Source organism: Malaya genurostris, chromosome 2 (genome assembly GCF_030247185.1).
Source record: "Malaya genurostris strain Urasoe2022 chromosome 2, Malgen_1.1, whole genome shotgun sequence".
Classification (NCBI taxonomy): domain Eukaryota; kingdom Metazoa; phylum Arthropoda; class Insecta; order Diptera; family Culicidae; genus Malaya; species Malaya genurostris.
In genome coordinates this window covers 19,154,324-19,180,587 of record NC_080571.1, presented here as the reverse complement: position 1 = coordinate 19,180,587, position 26,264 = coordinate 19,154,324, and the positions used below count along the sequence as shown (strand labels likewise).

Here is a 26,264-nt window from a genome sequence, read left to right as displayed (position 1 = left end):
CACAGCAGCCCAAAAACACACATTCCACCGCGTATGTTTCCAAAATATGATTACAATCAATCATCCTCGTTTTGAGAAGGCTTCGTTTTGAGTTCCATCACAGCTCTTCAACTTGTTGCTGACCGCCGCTCGAGAGATCCGGATACCTGACGTGCCTCAGCCTAGGGAAGGGGAGAGAGAGAGAGAGAACGAGATATGAGCTTCTGGAACCGATCGACGATCGACGGAAGGTGACTGGTATCTTCTAATTCGCTCCTTTTAACGAGATTTGTGTATGTGTGTGTCCTCCTTGCCGAACTGTTTTGTCTGTTTATCTTCGACATGTTCACGGATTTTAAGCCACCGCCGCCGCCGCCTACTTGGAGTGTGGATTTGCTTTATGGTTATGTTTTTTTTCTCTCGTGCTTCGCTCCGTTCGTTCGGCGTTTGCCTGTTAGTACGGTATTTAGTGACTCGGGTTTTCTTATTTTTTTCTTTCTCGGTGTTGCTTTGCTTGCTAGTTTCCCATCTAAATTACGAGTGTTTCAAATAGTTTTGGGCATAAATTAACCAACAGATATTTTCTCACTTCCTCCCGTGTTCGACTGAGTTGAGTTGAAGCTCAAACCGAACTGAACTACGATGGAGAGAACGCACGTACGTCCGGACGGACGGACATCGTCAATTAGAACCTGCATTCCTTGGCCGGTTGAATAAATCAGAGTTGTGGTGTAACTGTGTAGACTTACGAGTGATTCACAGGCATGCAAAACGATACATGTTTTTTTTTCTTAGAATAAATTTTATTCCAAATGTCATCCCAGGCTATCAGTGTTTGAGCACGATGTATTCTAGTGCAGTGAATTTTGGAGTATTCCGCGAAAAAGACCGCAATGTACCATGACCAGTGCGGTAAAAAGTTCATTTTCGAATGAGTGTCAGCGTATTCCAGTTCATTCAATTGACTTTCGTTGTCATACTCAAATGAGACTCGCTGGATTCATCGTCAATTGAATATGCATGACGAATATCGAAATCCGAAATCCGTTTCGGTTCAGTTGAGATTATTTTCAACGTTAGAGGAATGAATCAAAAGGCGGTAAAAAACAAATTTCTCACTATAATATGTAAGCATATTTGGTTGGGTTTGCGCATTTCAACTTGATGACTCTACTAATGAGATGACTATTGGTACAATAGCCCTAGTAGTCATTCTAGAAGTTTTGACACGCTAGTACAGACTCCGATGCACTTCGATACAAATCAAGTGTTTTCCAAATAGCCTTAACTTCACACCTGCTTGGCAGGTTATGTTGAACCATAAGGTGGCATTAGCAGTTCCACATATACTACTAATGCACTGGTGAGTCGAAGTCGAAACGGAATGAAAAGTAAAATAATCATGTGCAAATCTCGCGGTTCCCTGAATTACTTTTTACTTTCCGTAATGCAAATTTCAAAATCAACAATTTCATTAGATGTTACAAAACAAAAAACTGCTCAAAGCTGGAATAAATTGGCTGAAACGGCAAATTCTCCGTGTGTATTCGGGGTTGTGTGCTATGTCGTGATTTATTATATTTCACTGATGTGACAGATGATTTTTTTGTAAAATTGTTAAGAAAGAAAACGAATCAGAACTAATTGGCTCAAGTGACACTGGCCCCTTGTTATTCGGAGATTTGTGCCTTTAATTAGATATTCAAATCATATCTATGTAACAAATTCAATCCACATAGAATACAGAAATAATATTCGCTCATGCTTTGTTTTTAAATACCTATGAGAATATAAAAGCCCGGATATCCTTTCATCGTGTTCTGTACTGTTCTCATGTCCTAGTAACCGTAGAATAGTACTGTACTGGAAGCTGTTTAAAATCAGAAGGCCTTGATGAAAATATCATTACCCGATACCTTGGAATCATTCTTCATCAACTTCTTGCGTGTACGATTCTGAGTTCGATCCTCGACTTTAGATGACTGGTCTTGGATGAAGAAGTTGGGGTTTCGCTTGGAGTGGCCTTTTCGACACCCGGCTTTCAATTCCATCCCGATCTGAACTTACTGGCTGTTGACAAACAACTTCCGAATACTTTTATTACACACTAGTAACAGTTTATTTGGTTATCTTAAGATGTACGAGCTAAATTTTGACGGATAGTCTAACAACCGAGAAGCAAATATCAAAATCAATGAGTTTGCTCCATTCCAGGCAATGAATGAGCCGATATTTTAGGCAAACGTGATGCTATTGAGGGTGAACTTTATGAGCGACCGATTGCTTTTAACAAATTCTACAGCGCGTCTCGCCAAAGAACACTTGCCAGCTGGACAGAGATGATCTGGGTCGGTGGATGCACTCAATTATGTATTACTAAAATATCGACAAAGGCATGATTCAGGGGACTGGATGTGAGTAGGGACTTCAATGTCCAGACTCATGTCCAATCACTATACGTTAGAAGCACGTCTCCTTAGAATTAGACCTTCCGAGACTAATCATTGCGCTTGTGGCGAAGGTTACCGCGATATTGATCATGCCGTTTGGACATGCGTGGATTATCGTGATGTCAGATCGCAACTAATAAATTCTTTACGTACCCAAGATAGACTATTTAATGTCCCAGTTCGACACATTCTTGCTTGTCGTGACCTTCCATACATGAAACTTCTTCGTCATTTCATGTTGTGTCTCTACAGGGTCCGGCACTCGAAGTGTAACCAATTAAAAAGGCCATAAATTCAGTTGGGAAAATTACTTTTACTTAATTCAAAGTACAAAATGTGTAAAAATAATACAAAATTCAGAATCAATTCACTTTTGCTCGATATGACCACCTTTTGCCTTGACTTGATGACTTGAGAGAGCGAAGGAGTTGCTTCGTTTGGCCGAATGTGACTTGCAGGTATTTTGGCCCACTCGCGGACAATAACTTTTTTCAGCGCCTCGAGACTGGTGTATCTTTTAGTTCGGACTTTGCTCTCCAAAATGGCCCAAAGAGAATAATCCATTGGATTCGCATCTGGTGAATTCGAGAGCCATTGTGTGGATGTGATGAAGTTCGGAACGTTGTTTTTCAGCCATTCTTGGTTCACTCGAGCTTTGTGAGACGGTGCCGAGTCCTGCTGAAACGTCCATGGTCTGCCACCGAAATGTTTGTCTGCCCACGGCTTCAAAGCAACCTCCAGAATACTTTCCCGATAATATGTCGCATTTACCTTGACGCCAGGCTCGATGAAAACGATTGGAGAGCGCCCATCTGCGGTTACAGCGGCCCAAACCATTATCTGTTGCGGGTGCTGCCTCCTGGTGGCCAATCGATGACTCAAATTCTCGTATGAACGGTCGGTCAAGTAAACCCTATCGTTTTGAGAGTTTACGAATTGCTCAATTGGAAAAATTTTCTCGTCAGAAAATACAATGTTCGGAAATTGACCGCTTTCGGCCAAACGAAGCAACTCCTTCGCTCTCTCAAGTCAAGATTTTTTTTTCGCGTTCACTTTTGGCAAAATGCTTTCTTGCGCTTGTAAACAATACAACTTCGAACTGTCATTTAGCAAATTTCTAGAGAGCTGATGCCCGTGCGTCAGCTGCGCGAGCGGTCTGAAGTTGGTTACACTTCGAGTGCCGGACCCTGTATTAAACTCTATTTAGTTTACCCAATGTTTGGTCAATAGGATAAGGAATTAACGTTTTCTTTCTCAATTTTATATTTGAATCTCAAGTTAACTGCAAAAATGCTTATTCGATTGCCACAGCATTTTTTCATATGTTCTACTTGGTGGGCAGTGGAAAGAATAATGTCCAAAAGAGTTTGGGAAGTTAGATGAAATGAAGTTCCGTACTACGATCTACAAGGATCACATGAATACGTCTCAACACGATGTGTAATTGTCATGTGATCATTGATTTTACAATGATCAGTCGAAGCCCAACCAGCATGCCACAGTGACACTTCGAAAAGTGTATAAAAATTTTCATAATCACTTGACATGATTATTTCAAGATTATTTTTACTTGGCGAAAAGTCGAAGAACTTCCTCAATAGATTTCTTACTCAGACGATGCACAAGATAGAGTTTTCATGCAAGACTTAGAAACGGGTAAGACTAATTTAGGACCAAAAATTTTTTTCTATTAACTTTCCCTGGCCAATGTCAGTCATGTTGGAATTTTCAGACAAAATTAAAAGCATTGAAAGCACCGAGCTTTTGATTTTGAGTATGACAAGCGGTAGATAATGAGTTTACCTAAATAAGCGATCCAAGCGCAGCCAGGCCGTTGAAGCAAAAGTTTAGAATTTATCCAGAAAAAAATTGCCTAAAAAGCGTTCCAATATCTACCGAGCGAATGCGATGGTTCCAACCCCATTTCACAGCAGTATACACCAGCACCAGATCACCCTTCCTTCAGTGAATTGTTTGAGTAACAGGCTACATTAGTGTGCCAAAAGAAAAGGGTCATCTCTAATTTCGTAAAGCGGTAGTGCACAAATGACCCCAAAGCACCTCAACAGAAGCCATTATGTATAATTTGAACTACGTTTGTCATGGATAAGTGGACAATATTTGACAATTTTCGATCTCGGAAAATAGCTAAAGGAGGAAGTCGAAAATTTTGTTTGAAACCAAATGTCTTAAGGAGTGTATGGAAATTAACATCCACTTTTTTTTCTTTCAAATTATGATAAAAAACGATATTTTACTCAAACTAAAAATTGACCCTTAATTGTACGAGGTTAAACTGGAGCATAATGAAAACCGGATGAAATTTAAACTATTCCTTCACGAAGTTTCGAACTTTTGATCGAACGCTCTTCATCAAGTTCCGGACAAGTGTTGCATCGAATTTTTTGGATGGCTTGAGCCCAAATTTTTTTGAACTCCTGCATGTTCTCAGCTGCCATACCAGTCTTCTTGAAGACCCTCTTCACGATTGCCCAGTAACGTTCGATGGGTTGAAGCTAAGAGCAATTTGGTGGATTGATATTTTTCTCAACGAAATTTATACCCTTTTCCGCAAGCCAATTGAGAGTGGTTTTGGCATAGTGAGCCGACGCTAAATCCGCCCAAAAACAATGAAGGTGTACTATGCTTCTTATATAAAGGCAGCAATCTCTTTTGGGGACACTCAGATCGATAGATTTCTGCATTTATAGTTCCGGTAGTGTAAAAAATGGCTGACTTCAAACCACAGGAATATATTGCTTGCAATATTATGAAGGGTAAACTGATAATAAAAGTTATATTCATCAAAGCGGCAGCACAGTTAGAAAATTGATGGGATAAGAGCATCAAAACAGTAGGCAAGAGAAATAAGCGCCGCTTGATTGGTCGAATTAGGGGAAAGTTCAAGATTTCTCTCGAAACATGACGGTTTCTTAAACTATAAAGAATTGTGTGCAGTTGAGCGAATGCCTTTTTCTAAATCCCTAATAAACCCAAACTCTGTTGCTCCATTACTAAGTTTTTGAATACTTGAAAATTTAGGCCAGGAATTCAAATAATTGAAAATGTTTGAAGTATATAATTTTGCTTTTCGTCGGTATCCATAGGAGAAGCCTGGATGCCAGAGCAGGCCCGTGCGCAGGGGGGGGGTTTTGGGGGTTTTAACCCCCCCCATGAAGAATTTTTTTTAAATTAAGTTTCATGAACAATGGAGTACTTATTATATTAAAGTGCAAATAACTTGACAATTCATACTACGTTTTCAGAATTTTTTTTACAGTTTCAATATTGTGGATGACGCAACTTTCTTTTTCAAATTTTGACGCCTTTCCCACTTTCTGTCAAGTGTTACTGGAAATGCAGTCATCGATGTTACGCATTTGTATAGTGCGTGCCCGAAGTACCGACTACCACCGCTCTCAATAACGCGCATCTTTTCTCTAGAGTAAAGCCCAATACTCACCTGCAGGGGAACGTCAGAAATTCACTTGAATTTGTAATGATATTTGTAATGAAGACGCGTTTCCAAATGTCCACCAAATGCTTCGCGTTCTGGCAGTTTTCCCGGTAACAACGGCGACGAATGAACGGTCTTTTTCAACATTGCGTCGTCTCAAAACTTACCTCAGGTCGACAATGGCTGAAGAGCGGCTAAATGGTTTAGCCTCACTCAATATTCATCGCGATGTCGAGGTGGATACCCAAAGAGTTCTTGAAAAGTTTTTTTCAGTACCACGCAGAATTAATCTATTGACGAATTGTAACTGAACACTTTAATACAATAGAATGCCTTCATTTGAACAAAAAAGTTCAATTTTTTATCAATTTATAAACTGACATTATTTTAGCCCCCCTCCCTCTTTTAATGATTTCTGCGCACGAGCCTGTCAAAATTCGTTTTACATTATCAATATAGTGGATGAGGCGCCTTTTCGCCTTTTGGACACCCCCTCTCCCCTTGAAACCCCCCCCATGGATGATTCCTGCGCACGGGCCTGTGCCAGAGCAAATAACACAAATTCTACATACTTCATGTTTCGTCTTCAACTCGTCAGAACATAACAGTTTTAGATAACATCGAAATAAATAACTTTGCCGAAAACAACAATTTGTTAGAATAAATAAATTTATTCTCCAAGAAGATAAATAAATTTATTCTCCGTACTCTATAACACAAGTTGTGAATGTTTCAGAACAGGCTCATTTTGAGCTTTTTATTTGAAATAGGTTTTATTATGGCAATTATTAAACACTTGTAATAATTATTCACTGTTAGAATATACAAGATAGAGCTTTTTCGAACTACTACAGAACTCGTGTGTATGTGTTAGAGCTGATAAATTTTTTCTCGGATTTGCACTAATTTTTTACTTTTCCCGGTCCCTTGCCACCCTATCGATTTAACGCAGCTTTATACCAACTCTTCATTTTGCTTTGTAAAACTCAGTCAGTAGTCAGTCGTTACTCGTTTACGCCCGCGACATCAGAATGAATGTTGCACCTTGCGTCTGCTTAGAGAATTGAATTAAGCTTCTAGGCAATTTGAACTGCTTTGAGCGCTGATGATTCGAAGGCGAAATGTGCAGTTTAAAGTTTTAATGCTAGATTTATGATGTAATACTTATTACTGCTACAAGCATTTCTTAATGCTAATTTCTCATGTTACTTGGGCTAATACCTACGTCGTTCTATGGCACAAATTGAATCATGTACTTTTGACGAGACACGAGATAAGAACTTGTTAGCGCTTAGTTTTTGTCGTGAATACGACTTAAAGCTTGCTTTAGGGTTGGAACAAACTTTTGCTCATGTTGTGGCGCTCCTGGTGAACGGATTTGGAGGTTCTTGGCGCCACGTGTCGGGAATTTTGTCAGCTTCACGTATGATTTTTGACATTCCGCAAATCGACTGTACTTTGTAAACAATAATAATGGAAGCCGAAAGAAGGTAAAAAATTGTGCAGTTATTTGGAAAATCCATTGTGGTCTGCATCTAGACTAGCTAAACAGCTGAAATTGCCCAGAAATACCGTATGGTGCGTTATCAAACGGTATAAGGAAACATTGACGACGATTCGGAAGCCTCAAGCCAATCGTCGGAGTGGAACTGTCGACCGGAAACTGCGTGGTAAGATTTTGAAGACGATTAAGAGGAATCCTAATCTGTCGGACCGTGATTTGGCCAAAAACTTCGGTGCTGCCCATAGTACCGTGAGGAGAACTCGACCCCGGGAAGGAATCAAGTCGTATCGGGCTAGCAAACAGCCAAATCGGAACATAAAACAGAATAGTGTGGTCAAAATTCGTGCTCGGAAACTATATGACCAGGTGCTGACCAAGTTCCACGGGTGTCTTCTGATGGACGATGAAACCTATGTCAAGGCTGACTTTGGGCAAATCCCAGGTCAAAAATTTTACTTGACAACAGCTCGGGGGGATGTTTCAGCCAAATTTAAATTTGTTTTTATCGACAAATTTGCAAAAAAAATTATGGTTTGGCAGGGCATTTGCAGTTGTGCAAAAAAAAACGAAAGTTTTCGTTACAAATAAGCCATTGACATCGAAACAATACCAAAAAGAGTGTCTCCAAAAACGAATTTTGTCGTTCATTCGATCCCATGACCATCCCGTAATGTTTTGGCCAGATTTGGCAAGTTGTCATTACAGCAAAGTCGTTCAAGAATGGTATGCATAGAAAGGGGTCCAGTTTGTTCCGAAAAACCTTAAACCACCCAACTGCCCCCAGTTCCGCCCTATCGAGAAATACTGGGCAATCATGAAGAGAAGACTCAAGGCAAAGGGAAAGGTTGTCAAAGACATCAATCAGATGACGACCTGGTGGAATAAGATAGCTAAAACGATGGACGAAGGGGGTGTGCGCCGCCTAATGACCCGTGTTACAGGAAAAATTCGAGAGTTCCTTCGAAACCGTGACGAATAAATTTATCCGTATTTTTTCTTAAAAGTATGAATAGAACGCTACATTTGTATAAAAAAATATCTTGAATTCGCATCCGGACGACGGTTTTAAGGTAGTCAGGCACATATCAGTTCCGATTATCTACTGGACGAGTATAAAAGGTAATCTTTGAGTGAAAATCGTTAATTTTTTTAGAGCTTCAGACGGAACTGGATGTCGAGGTTAGGCTCTCTCACCAACTTCAGTAAGAACAAACGTGAAATTCTCAGGTCGTGCTCCCATCTGGACTACCCAAAGAATTATGCGATTAAGTACACCAACAATATCAGTATTGCACCCACGGACAACAGGTCAAGAAATAGAGGACGGAAGTCAGCGGTATCCATCGGAGTTCGAACTCAACTTGTCACTCTCCATGACGAACGCCTACATAAAAGGTTTTATTTTTCAGAACTACCATTACTTCATCATAAAGAACTATGCTGGTTATTTCGCAATTTTCAATTGTGTGTCAGAATGTTTAATGTAACTAATCCTCAGTTAAGGTATATCGTTTTAAATTCTAGTAGTGAAAAAGGGGAAAGTTTGCACAATTCACATAATCGATCAAATAATTGTTTTTCGGAAGTATGAAGAAAGAGTTTCAGTTTTATTCGTGTTCACGACATCCAGTTAAGTGTCCGACATTACACAACCGTACTTTTTTCTCCTCAATAGCATTTCAACAAGCAGTTTTCCGCTGAGGGGTTTGTGGTACCTCGTAGGTGACCCGATGTGTGCAAAGTACACATGACTAAAATTTTATTTTGTCGTGAATACGACTTACTTTACTATGGGGCGCCTTTTCAAAATTAGCCATATGGAAGAATGGACAGAACTTAATCGTGAATATCTCAACTTGTATTAATGCCAGCAACATAATTCTTTCACTATTTCATCAAAAATAGGATCAGAAATTTAGAATAATATTTTGAACAGTGTGAGATAACCACAAACAACTCAAAAATTAAGTTTTTTGAAAATTTTAAAACAACTCGGAAAACTCTTTACTTTTGCTTGGGTTTTTCGCGCAAGGACGACGATTTTGAGGTAGTCAGGCACATCTTCAACTGAACGTTATAAAAGGGAAATCGTGGCGAGAAGACGCATTAAACCAGTTTTGCATCATTTGGCACTGCGAGCGGGTGTGTCGGTTTGTACGCATTGCTAGTTTCAATTCAAGCAAGAACGATTGCATCAGCTGCTGATGGTTTGCATTGGAGAGAAAGAAAACAAGAAACGAAAAGTGGAAAACATATAAAATCAACCGTTCTAATGGCTCTAAATGTTATCTAAAGAACTATTAAGATTACTTCTTTGCAAGTCGAAGGTAGAAATCATCAGTTTAGTGAAATAATTTGATTTGTTTCGTGCACTTTTCGCTGAAATTCGTTCGAGATAAATGTTCCGAACTGTGCTAAATATCGTACACGGAAAGAAATCCGTTACTGCTGTTATGATTAGAAAATCATGAAACCAACCATTTTAACTTATCATGAAATCATGAGCAATAACTATTCTCCCACGAAAATTAATCATGGTTCGAAAATGCGTTACCTGAAGAATGCATATAACACTTGAATTTATGTTGCGAAAATTACCATCGTAGCAGAAACACGCCTTAAGTTATACCCAATAACTTCAAGTGCGTTACGTTTAAATTTAATCGAAATCGGTCCGAATGGATCATGATCCGTGAAATTTTAATCATAGTGTATTATCATAACATGAAAATATATTATTTTCCCCAAATCATGACTCGTTTTGCTCATTTCTAGAATCGGAATTTTGCCCGTGTAGAGAATTCCACAATTTGGTCCTTCTAAAAGGCAGAAATGAATCCTGTACAGCATCTTGATAGTTTCTTTCAATGGAATATGTAAATCCGAAATGAGATAATCGACGTCAAAAATCGTTGAAAATTTTAGTAGTGAAAAGGGGAAAGTTTCGCAATTCGAATTCGAAAGTGTAAAGAAATCGTGTCAGTTTTATTCGTATTCACGACATCCAGTTATGTCTTTGACATTACACACCCGTACTTTTTATGTTTCGTCTTTGACTCATCAGTGCATTAGCAGTTTATGTTGAACTTGTGTGAAATTACATCCCATCGGTATTCATTCAACAACAACAGTAACCCTCAGTTCCAGCTGGAACTTTAAATTCATGGTCCAAAAGCCATTTCAGACTTCAGACCGGTAGCATTTGCTCTGACTAATCAGAAATCGAGCAGAGTGCAGTTCACTCTAAATACCGAGGCTCTGTAGGCTCGCTTCGTTGACCTTCCGTTTGCCTGCACTCCTCGGGGCCGGTGGAACGCTAGCTTGTTGGACCAGCCCAGCATCACCGGACAGACGGGCGAAATTCCAATCTTTTCAAGCTCCCAAGCATTTAACCAACCAACCAACCATCTACCTTTTCTACACTATTCTTTTCGAACTTACTTTTATGCTGCTGCTGATGTTGTTGTTGCCGATGCGATGAGGCTTTTGTTATTATTGTTTCTTCGTCGAGTATAATCGACGTTTCTCATGCCGGTCGAACGAACCAAGCAACGGAGAATGTTTTCCAGTTTGGTGTTGTTTCTTGTGTTTTGCTTCAAACCGTCTGGGGTTTCGACGATGTATTTGTTATTCTCTTTTCCCCCCACAACACTCTTACCCTTCCCACCGTCGACGACTTGTTTCTTTACTAAAGAACAGTTTTTCTCATTCTCCGCGTCGACTTGAGCCTTCCTACGGTGGCAGCGAAGATCACTGACGGTGCCGGTGTGTGTGTGCGTGGGTCAGCAGGTTGGAGTTGTGTTCGTGTGCACTGTGCACACCTTCCGGAGTCGATTTTGCTGTAATTCAAACCTCTTTCTTAAGCCGACTAATATCGAATCAATCTCGCACTTTACGCTCAAATAAACAAATCATCCACGAATGCTCCACCAATTCACTTGCTAACGAGCGGCTTCCCTCTGATTTTATTATGTGATTTCAATTGGAAAGAAAAATATACATTCTTCGCGATTGTGTAAATTTTGTGCCTCAATCGAGAGAGACGGGAAGAAAAATCACTGAAACAGCACTTTACTTCTTTCTTTTGCACTTCATTCGCCTCACATCAATCACGTACACGTTCACACAGATCTGGTGCGCCAAGCCAACACCAGCACGCCAAACTGCAGACTCTTTCGGATTTCCTATTAGTGCTTTCTTCTGATGCCCTTCTCGCAGAAAGAGAGAGAGAACGAGAGGAAAAAACGGAATGATCTTCTCCCTTTCGCGTGGATGTTCACTTGTCACTTGCACTGCTTCGGGCGCACCGCGATCCTTGCTTGCCTACCCGTCCGACGCAAACACACTCGCGAGATGATGGGAGCTGCTGCGCGCGAGGCTTGTTAAAAATACCACCCAAACGCAAGCAAGCGGTGACGGCGTGAGCATTGACTTACAGCGAGGATTGCCCACTTATTTTTGGCAAAAAAAAACAAATCAAGTGAAAACCACAATATTTTCTGACAAGTACTTTGACTCTAGAACACCGTTTTCTTGAGGGATTCGACAAGCGGATGTCCAGCGATCCTGACTGGCCAATGCGGTCAACGGTTCACGCAAACACACAAGTGGGCTGCTAATTTTGCACCAAACTGTCACTGTCACGATTACGGATTACGGATCTGACCAAGACCTACTTCGATACTTTAAATGATTTTGATCGGGTTCAAATGATGACACCGACGGCAATGACGACGATACGATGGTTTCTATTTTTTTTGCAGGACGCGGACGTCAAACCAAAAACACTTGCGAACGGTAACGATGAATACAAACGACTGAGTCAGGCGGGAGAATGAATTTGAACCTGATGCTGATGTTGAATGAAAGAAACCGACCGAAATGTGTGCGAGCGATAAAAAGAGATAGCTACAACTAGACAGATAGAGAGAAGAGAGAGTGTTTACCGGTATCGCAAGCAGCCCGCAGAAAGGTAGAAGAGAATCAAGTAGCAAACAGAGAGAGGGGTCTACTTATCCTGTATTTTCAAACAAACCAAGTGACTTAAAGACGAGAGAGTGAACTTGCCAGAACTTAATGCTTTGCCCTGTCTGACTGACTGACGGTCGGTTGCTGCTCCAATCGTCGTCTCAAATCGGTGGGTTGTTTTCACACGGTAGGCCGAAAATCTCATGCTTACATTATTGTTTTTTGGCAGACGAAATAAAACCGTAAAACTTGAGTAGAATTTATTGTGGTCAAATTTTGTTACATAGTCAGTATTTTCAACATCTGTTTTCTCTGTTGCTGCTGTAGGTTTAGTTAATTGTTTTGTTTTTCTCATCTACTGTATGTTAATTCATAGTTAAAGAAGACAATTTGAAAAGGGTTTCTTTTTATCAATTTAATTTGTTTCAAACATTGGTAATGTGCACCCAAAACCATTCTAACAAGGACAAATTGTTCAAAAATTCCTAACATCTTATCGTATCACGGTTCCCCTCAAGGCGTGGGGGGGAACTTTATTTCCTTACTCGTTCCAAACAACCTTCACTCGCACCTTTTAAACCAAATAGTTGGCCTCGTTGGCATCGAAGAGGATGTGCTTTAGGCCGCCATCGCTCAGATGCATGTTCTCCTTGCGGTAATGGTACGGGACCGGTTTGCTTCCGGGCGATGGGCACGGAATGGCAACGACGGCTACCTCGCGTAGTTTCGTCATGTGGGCCAAATTTTTATAGAACATGCGAACCACCATCCAGATGACCAGATTGAAAGCGATCATCACAACGCAGAAGCCCCCTGGAAGAAAAAAGGAAAATATTATTTTGAATTGAATATCGACGCTTTCGATGGAGACGTGTGGTCATTTGTAGCATTATGTAATAAATGTAGTGTTTGTATCAATGGCTGGGTAGATCTGCGGAAAAGGTTAGGTCATTTTTCTGAAATATGTCATTTTGAAATTATTTCACCACTTAAAATCATAACACTGTACGGAGCAAAACGCTTGTAAACAATTCACGTTTCTCGTCACATCTGATCAATTTTATGCAATTGTCATTTTTATGCGATTGTTTTTGGACCAAAAAAAAATAAATTTAACCTTGAGAGCGCTCCGTAGTAACATAGTGTAAAGGAAAAAATAAGTATAATGGGAGGGCAATTCAGAGTTTAATTGACATTCTTGATTATATATTCGTTAACTTCATAGCTTCTTGTACACTGTTTCTTCTACTTTTTTAATCTCGTTTCTTCCAAATTTGCTCTCCAAGTAGAATTACAATGCATATTCGGATATTTAGCGTTATGCGTTCAGAACGAATATTGTTTCAAAATGTTTGCATGGTCTTCTGCGTTTATAAGACATTTACGTTTATCCTATGTCGTTCTCGCTTGAGAAAACCGGAACTGGCCCAGGTTATTTTAATCAAGCAAACACTTTTCACGAAATTGAGATAGGTTTGCACTTAGCAACGGGGGTGTGAGTAAACACGTTTTCAGAATCAGGTTCGAAACTGATTCGATTTTCAGTTCATTGACGTTGAAACTAGGTTCGAAACTGGCTTCAAACAAACGGTTTAACAGCAGTAAAGTGGGTTAGGTTTGGCATCGATCGAGAACGACATTAGTTAGGTACCTTGCATTAGAATCGAAGCTGCAAGATTTAAACATCACCCTCATCATAGTAGGCACTTTTTATGCGCGCGCATGGATAACGGATAAATCAATCTATGATTGACATATTACGCTAAATTTCGCTGAACCTGAAAGACCTGACACCAGGGATACCAGGTCATGTTTTCAAAAATCTGTGATCAAGCCAAAAACCTCTTAGTGAAAATCTTTGCCCGTTTCCTTTCCCGTACCATAATAGCACATCAAAATCAATTTGGTGAGCAAAAAAAAATTAACATAGATTAATCTGTGAACCTGGCATCCCTGCCTGACACTTCTACTTGGACGCTGGGAGCAGAGTTGCCAATGTTCCAGATCTGTTGAATTTTTCTCATTTAGACAGACAATTTTTTTGCCAGATTTTGTAGATTTCACCAGATTTTCAAAATTTCTGCACATGAAATGCCAGATTACTGTTTTATTTGAATAAACTCGGAACCGTCGAATAAGTAGGGTAAGGACTCCCTAATTCATCTCATTTGTAAGGACGTTACCTTAAAAACCTGATTAAGCCACTTAAATCACTACGATTTTTTTTTTCATATTCCTGCTTAATTCGGCTTGCTCCATATTGGGAATTGATTCACATTCCTTGGAAATTAAAATAATATTAAAAAATCAGCTAAAAACACTTATGATATGTTCACTACTGTGCTCCTAATTTCATCTCAAAGGATTTATATTCATCCTATAGTTGGTCCTTTATTCATCCCATAAATTAGCCATCAAAACCAAAATATTGCATTATTACACTCTCAGGTTCAAAATGTCAGAATTCTTCTTAAAAGGGCCTAATGCCAACTATGAGACAACACACTATATTTTTAGAACCAGTTTGGAATCATTCGAAATTTTTGGGTTGTTTTCGTTACCTTTCGTTTTAAATTTTAAATTTTACTGTGCAGTTAATTACAAGACCTTTCATTTGAATCCATGTTCATGAAAATTGGTTAAGCCATCTCCGAGAAAAATAAGATGCAAATACTGTTCCAGAAAGTCTGGACGCAACCAAAAACCGCTGCCATTTCGCAATGGTTCAGAATCTGTCAATTTTCATTGCTGCATCCTGTTGTTTACACTCTTCTCTAACCACTTGTGCAGTTGTTTATTCGTCTTCATTAGTTTGTTTCGAAATGCGTGGCCTTTCAGTAGAACAATTGTCGAAAAATTATGTACAAATGGTGCACAGAACGGGGACTGTCACTGAGAAAGATAGCAAAAATGGAAGGAGTATGTTAAAAAGCCGTGCGAAATGCAATCAGGAAGTTCGGTGAGGATAACACCTTTGAGGATAAACCGAAAACGGGTCGAAAAAAATGGTCCTGCTAACCCTCAGTTGGATAAACGTATACTGAAGGCGTTCGAGCAAAAGAAGGAGGTTTCAGTTCGGGATGTGGCCAAAAAAGTGGGCACTTCGAAGTCAAATGTTCTTCGTGCTAAAGAACGTTTGAATCTTCGAACCTATAAGAAACAGAAACAACCAAAACGTAGTCCGAAACAAGAAGCATCGATCAGGCCGAGGGTTCGAAAGCTGTACAATACGATTCTTGCTGGATATTTGAACTGCATAATCATGGACGACGAAACCTACGTGAAACTCGATTACAAATCCTTGCCGGGACCATAACATTATACGGTGCGAGAAGGGCAAGTGTTAAACCAGTCCGAGACATCGATTGAAGTCGAAAAATTTGGTAAGAAAACTATGGTCTGGCAATATGGTCACTGCTTCAATAAACAGCGAAATATACATCAAGGAATGTTTACAAAAACGACTTTTACCCATGATTCGGAACCACAAGGATCCTGTTGTATTCTGGCAAGATCTTGCTTCTTGCCACTACTCGAAATCAACGATAGAATGGTATACTACCAAAAATGTCACTTTCGTCCCAAAAGACATGAATCCACCAAATTGCCCACAACTTCGACCAATTGAGGAATTTTGGGCATCAACGAAGGCACATCTTAGGAAACATGTCTCGGCTGCCGAAACCATTCAACAGTTCGAAAACGATTGGAAAAAAGTGTCAAAACTTGTCGCCAAGAAGTCTGTACAGAACTTAATGAGAACGTTCGTAAGAAGGTGCGCCAGCTAGTATACAATGGCTAAGTAGCAAATGTTGTAGTCTAATATTATCAGTATATCGAATAAAATTTGAATATCTAGCACTTGAAAATTATTTACAGCGAAATCAAAGTGCGACCATACTTTCTGGGACAGTATTTAGTTGAGAAGGCAACTACTCGAAACAGCGTCTGAAAAGCGAATGAGAGTGTTTGAAGCTTTATACCAGAAAAAAATGATTAGTATAGTATAGAGATGGTCGGGTATAGAAATTCTTATACCCGAACCCGACCCGTACCCGAGTGATCAGCAAAAGAAATTACCCGTACCCGACCCGTACCCGATTAAAAATTTAAAAAATTAACCGTACCCGACCCGTACCCGATCAATAATAAAAAAAAATTACCCGTACCCGACCCGTACCCGATAAAAAATAAAAAATTTTACCCGTACCCGATTAAAAATTACCTGTACCCGTACCCGACCCGAATGAGTAGTAAAAAGTTTATAAAAATTCAGGATGGAAAAAATAAAGTGTTTTAGATAGCGAGCTAGATAGAGCGTATCAGGCTCTAGTTTGTAAGTAAAATACATTAAAATGCATGTTTACATTTGAACATATAAATACACTGTGAAGCATGAATAGATTTCCAATGTCTTTGGTACTTTATACTCATTTACAAACGTCAACAAAAGGAAGTAATATCTACTCAAATTTTTCGAGAAGCTTATTGATCCAAAATGTCGTAATACCCGTTATATTCAATTTTGGATAGGTATGGTTTTTACGAAACAGTGCGACTTTTGATCTAATTCTTTAGAACCACAAGTAAGCGTGCTCATTATCTTAACACACAAATAAAAATTCACATTAGAATCACTTGAAAAATCACGAACATCCCCTAAAATTAATAGAGTATCATCGGTTCGTTTACGTGAATTGACCAAACATCAAATAATTCACGTGTATTCCCGGTGTGAAAAATTCAATTTTGAAAATGGTGAACTGTGAGTCCTTCAAGTGTAAGTAGTTTGAACATTTGTGAGAAATTTTTTTTGGTTACATTTTTTTTACTACAAAGCAAAATGAATTATGATTTTGATTTAAATTAATCTGTCAAATATGCCCGTTTGTAAGCCTCAAACCCACACCAACGATGTTAACGGGAGCTGGTGGTTTTTACAGCCATTGAACTTCTGTTCCACCTCCCTTGGAACCCTCAACGAGTCAACACGGTGAAAATTTGAGCATTTCGCGTGAAAAGATTTTCACCCGTACTTTTGCGACTGTCACGCATCGAGATTTTCAGTGAAAAGAAACGTAAACTAACTCGACGTCAACATTTCAAAAGGGCCTAAAAACAATTGACATTTTCTTTGTTTACTTTCTCTTTCGACTATATCTGCGTTATTATGTAAACGTTCGTTACATATTTGGTAATGTTTGAAACAGGCCCGTGCGCAGGAATCATCCATGGGGGGGGGGAGGTTTTAGGGGAGAGGGGGGTGTCCAAAAGGCGAAAAGGCGCCTCATCCACTACACTACATTGACAATGTAAAACGAATTCTGACAGACTAGTGCGCAGAAATCATTAAAGGGGGTGAATGGGGGGGGGTTCAAATTATGTCAGTTTGTAAATTGATTACAAATTGATAAAAAATATGAATTGTCTAGTTATTTGCACTTTAATATAATAAATACTCCATTGTTCATGAAACTTAATTTAAAAAAAATTCTTCATGGGAGGGGTTAAAACCCCCAACCCCCCCCCCCCCCCCCCCCCCGGCGCACGGGCCTGGTTTGAAACATGGAGATATTATCTTTCATCCTACACGAATACTTTGTAGGTACACGTGAAAATTAAGGAGATATTCACAAAAGAGAAAGTAAACAAAGAGAAACTCTCATTGGTTTATGTGCCCTTATGAAATGTTGACATCGAACTGGCAATATAGCTCAACTTGCTGTGCCATCAATCGGTGTCATTTCAAGTGAGGTGACACCACCCAGAAGTGAAGAATAAGAAGAACTTCTATGCAGATTTTCTGAAATAAATGTTCATGTTTTTATGGGTAGAATCCTAATGATTTATATGTAAATTTTGAAAATCTCCAACCAATATTTAAAATAACAGTTTTTTGGTATCTGAATGTGATATGAGTACTACACTACATTTTATATATTAATCAAATAATTTTTACTGGATTGTGCATTAAACAGCTTTAAAATGGCAGTCCATTAAAACCTACGTGAAAAGTAGAGTCTGACCGCAACATCTTAGAGCTAAGGCAGTGTGTCTTATTAAATATGTTATAAAAAAGTAGGGTGGAAAATATTCACATAACTTTTCACGAAACTATGATTGATCGTTTTTTTTAAATGAAAAAAAAAATGTTTTTTTCTGGAAAAAGATGCCAGTTTTCAGGTCTGGTTCTAGGCGCGAATGTCAAAACCCCTTGAATCAAATTGTTTATTTTTCGGAACAACTGTTTTGCAATAAAAAATTCTCGTCAACGTGTAAACATATTTATGTGGAGTACAAATGGTCGGGTAATCGATCAGAAAAAAAAATTTACCCGTACCCGACCCGTACCCGAGTGAGTAGTAAATTTTTTTACCCGACCCGACCCGTACCCGAGTAAGCAGTAAATTTTTTTTACCCGTACCCGACCCGTACCCGATTGAAAATAAAATTTTTTACCCGTACCCGACCAAAAACCCGTCGGGTACGGGTACGGGTCGGGTTTCGGGTAAAATACCCGATACCCGACCATCTCTAGTATAGTATAGTATCGAAAATGGTTTAAGGAAGTTGTTTATCTTACAGTGATACTTTGGTAGTGTCACGAATATAACGCACTCACGTCATCTACTTTTTGACTCTTGAAAACAGAGATTGATTGATTGATCAACTATGGCGCTGTATACAGAAATACGGTATTATCTGAAACGCTCTCGAGAACCTTCGAGACTCTCGTACCTATTAAATTGAACTGGCACCAGTGTTACAATCTTCCGTAAGTTCGTATGAACTTGTTTTTGGCAGTCGGCGTGTATTTGTTTACAGTTTAAAAGTTCATCAGAGGTTCATCATTTGAATTTGAAAATTGCAAGTTGCCTCACGCTAAACAGATTTAAACAAATATCGCTCCTTGAAGATGGAAACGAATACAGGACGATCTTTTCACTTTGGAACACGTTTTTAGCAGGCACTTTCTTGTCATTTTTCAATTTTTATTTTGCATTTTTTTTTTTTAAACAAAACAAACACACGGCAACTGTCAAAAATGAATTTGATTCATTGACAGTTCATTTGTGTCGTCATCGTGCAAAACCTAATAGTTGTTGGCAGGCTGTCAATGGCGAGTTGTCGTATGGCATTCTTTTATGTTAAAAAAAGCTTTTCACAAAATACTCACAGTATTGCCATTTCCCAATAACACAGTAGGCCACCTTGTTGTATCCAACAGCAATCATAATCGATGCCGATATGAGCGTACCGAACAGATCCACTACCATCCAGGGGATGAAGAACTCGTGTCGATTTCGCAGTGTCCCAATCAGTAAACCAAGGCAGCTGAAAACGTAAATCGTGGCCAGGGTAGTACCGATATACAGCATACAAAGGGTCACTAAAACATAACAAAAATACGATCGGATGTTATAGAAAAAGTTCGACTACAATAGAATTTTTACTTTTTTTTAGATATTTACCCGATGCTAGATTGGCAGCCGATTTGAAGCGAAGTTGGTTCATGGTTTCTCCTCTGGCGTTGGTCGGAAGAAAGATGTACTCCTCGCGTTCCTTCTGATCGGCAATGTCCGCCCCAAGAATTGCACTCATCTCCTCGGCATGGGCCAGACCCAGCAACATGATGAACAGTAGAATGTGAGCGATGAGCTGCTCCGGGGAAGAAAGGAAAAACACGCGAACGAACGAATTAGCATAATCCGGTCTGGAAAAAATGGCCACAAACAACTTTTGAGACGAACCACTTTGTAAATCGCAATCAGGATGGTCGAAATCCGTAGATATTTAGGCGTCACGGGAACCATGACGATGTCGCGTATTTTATTGATCAAATGCATTTTGCTTCAAAACTTAGCGACGGCTACTTTTCTGGGCTTGCTTCGTCTCTGACGAAATTAAGCTTCCGGTGAATTGGCTTCGAATACAGGGCTATCAGAACAACTTTTGATTAATAACTTTTTTACTTAAAACTTAGTATTCACTCCATGGTTTTTTTCACTGACAAAGAAAAAGTAGCCCATCACAACATGGACTACATTCGGGCGTAAAGGGAAAGTGCAAGGCCGCATTTAGATACGAACGAAGTGAAAATTGCAAAGCGAAGAGAGGAGTCTGCGCGGTTGAACACTTAGCACGTGAATTCGAGAGCGTTGTGCGGTAGAATATTCGATACTGGACCTAGGCCGTTGATGCGAACATGACACAGAATTAAAAAGTAACATTTTTTAATTAATTTATTTTTTCCAAACCTGTATATGATTTATGATATTATCATACGCTGGGTCAATACAGTTGCAAAAGAAATTACAACATATGTCTATATTTTGAGAGAACACGTTTCATATTTGTTAGTTATGTTTGGTAATCGAATGTACGATTCAATCACAGACTAACAGACATGACAGTATGAGTAAATTGTTATAAAAATAATTTTTCGTGATGCACTAGTTCCACCTACATTGTACTGCGCGAACTATTTACTATCGGTACACCCCTTGTATTACGTAGATGTTTTTTACTAGTTGGTTTCCCCTCGTTTGTCAACACCGATCAGCTGCTTGCAGGGATGCCTGATTTCATCATAATATTTGAAAATGAATCGTCACAATAAATTATTGGATTACGTTGATAATATATTTAACTTTTTTTTGCGATGTTGGAAGGTAACAATTTATTTTTCTCAACGTTGTTCATCTAGACTTTTTCTTTATTGTGTTGGTAATTTTCACCCGAAATTAAGTGACGGCAGACCAGAAGCAAGTAAATATTGTAACAAAACAGGTTCGATTTTGTATTGCGTTTGGAGGATGAGAAGTAGGCACAATTATGTATACAGTTTTGGCAATATGAATTAAATCGGTATCCTGCATAAAATTCGCATGGACGTATACAAATCAATACAATACAGGTAATTCTGTGTGAATGGCAACTCTGTTGGTAAATGAAAAAAATAAATACAGTCTAGATGACAGACAGAATGTTTTTAATAGGGTAACGTGGCGCCATCATTACATATGCGAGTACTGTCCCAACTAAAGGAATATTCGAAATGACCGTTAAAATGATTGAAGAATCTAATTTGAGTGTCCTGTCTGTTAGTCTGTGATTCAATCGCCCTTATTCTGAATAACGACGTATTGATTTTTCGATCGAATGTGGTTCGATCGAATTCTAGCTACCTTTGATTTTGCTAGCGTTATCTATATATATAAAAATGCAGAGATCATTCTTTGTAATCGCATCACGTAAGAACGGATGGACGGATTGAGATGCTTTTTTTTTGTTTGATCAGTTTTTACCCCCACCGTTTATCCTGTAAACAGTTAGATGAATAATGTTGGCCATCGAGGGCTTGATTGGAATAAATCAAATTATAGAACGATTTATCATACGAATCAAAGATAGGATTCTGCTGTTGAAATAATGAGGTAAAATATAGAGATTTTTTCATTTAGCATGCTACAGTTCATTCAGTCGCTTCGGGTACATTTTCAAGGATGGGTTACTTAAAAGCGGACTGCTTAGGATACTATTCATTACATTTGTAAACTGCTTAAGCCAAATCATTCCATTTTCAGAACATTGCATTACTTGACCAATTACCAAATGTAAATGTGAAGGAGAAACGTTTTATTCATTGGATTGAACGATAAGAAGAATACTGGTATAGTCACTCCTCATGTTCACTCCGCCAGAACAGAAAAATTGCACATTTTTCATATAATTTTGTCTGATATGGTTCAACAGGACCGAACTCAACCATTCGTTAATTGTAGATCGAGTACTAAGCAAAATGATGTGGTGACTCGACTAATGAGACAACTATTGATACAATCATTAAACGAATTCAGTGTTCATGTAAAAGTTAATGGACACAAGAATGGACAGAAGAATGTTTAATTTTATCGGTAAATTGTTAATTGAAAATTAATCCTGTAATTGTCATGCTACGAACATTCATCAAACACGACTAAGTAATATCATCAGACTAGCGGTGAAGCAGTTGGTGGAAAATCGCTCCAAACAATTTTATCCGATAATCCCAAGGATTTACTATTAAATTTTTAAACGTCTTCAGTCTACAATTAAGCCTTAACTTGCAATGACAAACAAGTCGCGAAGGCAGTTTTTGGAAATTTGCAGAATCATCAATTTAATGTATTCATCCTGATCAGTTCTGCTCCACGCTTCATGTCGAAACCATTAGTTTGAGAGAGATCTACCATCTCTGTTCAATGCACTGACTCGAAGGATGAGATGTCGATCGGTGCATTTGTTTCATTTTTGCGTAACAAAAGCTTTTAACATGTTCGCAATAATTTTTGATGACCTTCGGACCGAGGTTAATATGTTAAATGTGAATTTGTCGTAATTCGTTTATTGTAGGCCAAGTAATCAGTAAAATAATAACGTTTGACAGTTCTGCTGTTCGAGAAGATAGATTCAAAAACATAATTTCTGACGAGACGAAGTTCGACGGGTCAGCTAGTTAGGAATACAAATGAAATACGATCTTAAAATCGATACGACGTTATTCAGAATAAGGGCGATTATCATTTGAATAGTACCGGAAGATGTACTATCAGAGATCGTTTCGGTTTTTACCGGATTGTTATTGATAACACAATTAATCTATACATTCAAGCTGCAAAAAGCTACTTCAATTGATTACGTTTCTTAATTTTCAGAAAAAAAATTTCCCGAACGGATCACCTATTTACAAAAAACTGCTGTTGTCGATCATGGATATTTGTACGATTTGTCGGGATACATTGTCATGCAAATTATACACTGAAATAAAAATCTTATTTATATTCATTGGACTCGTAATATAAATTATATGCATCGTATAATATATGAAGGTCATATGTAAACTTATAATCTTATAAAAAATGTACATGAAGTCTGTATCAGTTCATCCATAATGAATTGATAAGAGTATCATGTATAATTTATATGAAAACTCGGTAGAACTTATTCCATTACATCATGTATATTCATTGAATGTTTCATATGGATTATCATAAAATACATATGAAAACATTTAACCTTTAATGAAGTTGCGTTTAAAAACTAAACGATGTCAATTAAGTTTTGAATCGTCATAACCATCTTCAATTTAATAAGAATAGGGTAACAGAGGTATTTAGGCCACTTCATATATTTTGGCCCACCTGACAAACTTTATCGATTTTATCGGATTTTATCCATGTTAAGTAACCCATGTTGCATCAATTTGATGCCTATCATATAAAATTACCCATTGCGGAAGGGTTTTTCAAAGATATCACAACATTTGGTGGATATTTGAACAAAGTGGGCCAAAATACCTCTGTTACCCTAGCTTATGTATGTGAGACGAAAAGTCACATACATAAGCACAGTTTAGCAGTGAGCCCTGTTTTATTCCGCTTACCAAAATGATTTCGATCAATTTTTTATGCTCACCAAATTGATACCGATCTACTATTAGGGTACGGGAAGCGTGCACAAATTTTCACAGACAGGTTTTTGGCTTGAACACAGATTTATGAAAAAATGACCTGGCATCCCTGGTTGTACGCGACGGGCAGATTTTCACCCAGACGCACAGTGGTTCAAAAGCGCAATTTCACGCTCTTAATTGATAACTCATAGGATCGTGGTTTTTGAGGTACAGTATCTTCAGCAAAGTTGCTCAGAATGATAGACGCCATCTTTTGGCAAATTTTATTTATGTGATTAATCCCCCTAAAAGTGAGATAAACATTTTATTTTAGCTCAGGGCCAACATAGGGGCTAAGTTACGTCGACAAAGTTGTGCAGAAAGTTATTTCAAACAAGTTTGCTGAAGGTACTATTCCCGTAACTTGAGTGTAATTCAAAATATAATGTATTTTCTGAAAAGGGTGTCCAAAAACCAGTTTTTGTAAGAAAACATATATATTTTCAATTTATATGAGTTTTTCATGTTATACAAAGTTTTTCATCTTTAAAAACTACACAACTTTCTCGAACATACTATGCTGCTATCATTTCAGTTTAATGAAATAGAGCAATTTTTCATATTTTTTTAAATAAAATTTCAACTTGTTTATTATCCAAAGACGCAGGAAGGTGCAGATGAGACTACTTACATATTAAACTACTTCAAAAGAGCTTTCATACCGTGGTTGAATTACTCGTCTGCGATCGTCTGCAGGCTAGATATGTTCTTTTCAAATATCCTTGTCCTTGACATTTTCAATGATAAGGTTCATTGTATTTCAAAGCAGATTTCAGTGTATATTCATTACTATGGTACTTGCCACAAAATATTATTTTTTTATGCACATTGAAGTCTATAAATTGAATAGTTTAGTAACTGTTTTGTCACGACTTTCAAAAAAGTCATCATCAAATCGAATTAAGTTATGTCATCTTCTGGTAGAGAAAAGTATGATCAAAACTCATTTTTTAGTTATTTGTATTTATTTTATGATAGCTGGCAATGTTCTTAACCAGCTAAAAGATTCTTAGCATCGTTCGACATATTCTTCTTGGACTGTTTTGGCCATTCACGAATATTTGTAACCAAAGGATCCAATGAAACTAATTACCAATTCATGGGATCCCGATTCGTAGGTGATCTGGATTGCTCGCGTGTTTAATACTTCAGACATCTGTATAAAAGAAACTTCTTAATTATTATGAACAGTACAATATAGCAAGCGTTTATCGATCTCCACTTTAATTGATGAATAGAAGATATTTATCCACAAAGCTTTTCTATATAAAAAAAACTTACCAAAAAATGACATAACGTAATTCGACATGATAATTGACTTTTTTCAAAGCCGTGGCTTCTTATCTCACTTTTAAAAAACGTCGGACAGTTACTTTCAAAAAACCGTCTGTAATTATTACTAAACTTTTCTATTTGTGAACTTCGATGTCCACAAAACCTTTTATTGTAAGAGTTTCCATGGTAACGAATATATACTGAAATCTGATCTGAAATACAATGAACATTATCATTGAAAATGTCAAGGACAAGGATATTTGAAAAGAACATATCTAGCCTGCAGACGATCGCAGACGAGTTATTCAACCACGGTTTGAAAGCTCTTTTGAAGTAGTTTAATATGTAAGTAGTCTCATCTGCACCTTCCTGCGCCTTTGGATAAGTAATGCGTTTTGTGCAGTTCTTTCAACATTCAGTTCCCCTCAAGACTGGTTTTTCGATTCGGGTGCAAGCATGCATATGACCCAGAATCAGAATCTCTTGAAGAATATGAAGCAATTCTCTGGAACAGTTGTAGCTGCAAACGGAGGTAATATGAAAGTGTTGGCGTTGAAATTCCATGTCAAATTATAAAGCCATCAATTTCAAACTAGATAAATACATGGAATTGCAATTCAATTGTGGATAAAAAAAAAACTATGAAACTTCGTCGTTGAATTGACTGATTGAATCTACCATCCCACAATCACAATCTATTGGAATAATATCTTTTATCCTCATTTTGTTGTAAGTATTTCATTTTATTACTGAATACAGATTAATACAGATTTTTTATACAAAAAATACAGATTTTCTATGAAAATATCTGGCATCTCTGGTCGTATTACTCCATCTTTTCAACGAGTTTTAATGAAAACGGACAAATTCATTGAAAAAATCATAATAGAAGTTGAAGAAAAAGTTTTTACTCTGAGGTGGTAATGTTCATTGTGCGAAATCTACCGTTTATTCAGAATAGAGCATTAAACTTGGTTTGATACCATTTTTCAAATGCCTGGAAATAACAAATAAAATGTCCAAAATAAATAGTACTCGATCGCTATACATTCTAGTACTCGAGAAATCAACGTTACACTGGTTTCTGTTTAAAAAATGTTGATCCGAAAAAACCTAACCATACCCAACTTCACACAT

General features: G+C 38.1%; 2 protein-coding genes across 6 annotated transcripts in view; both read right to left on the bottom strand.

Annotated features, from left to right (window-relative positions):
* The window catches only part of LOC131432668 (interference hedgehog-like), a 212,677-nt gene extending 200,475 nt beyond the window's left edge, over positions 1-12,202 (bottom strand). For all 5 annotated transcript variants that reach the window (XM_058599071.1, XM_058599073.1, XM_058599072.1 and 2 more), the window contains exon 1: positions 10,832-12,202. The gene's annotated coding sequence lies outside the window, so the exon portion shown is untranslated. The remainder of the gene's footprint in view (positions 1-10,831) is intronic.
* A 391-nt stretch (positions 12,203-12,593) lies between these two features.
* LOC131430435 (uncharacterized) lies at positions 12,594-20,452 on the bottom strand. The gene is made up of 4 exons (XM_058595435.1): positions 20,110-20,452; positions 19,831-20,017; positions 19,536-19,748; positions 12,594-13,171 (listed from the first exon to the last, which is right to left on the bottom strand). The coding sequence occupies exons 1-4, from the start codon at positions 20,203-20,205 to the stop codon at positions 12,933-12,935; spliced, it is 735 nt and encodes a 244-aa protein (XP_058451418.1). The 5' UTR covers positions 20,206-20,452; the 3' UTR covers positions 12,594-12,932.
* Positions 20,453-26,264: the final 5,812 nt, after the last annotated feature.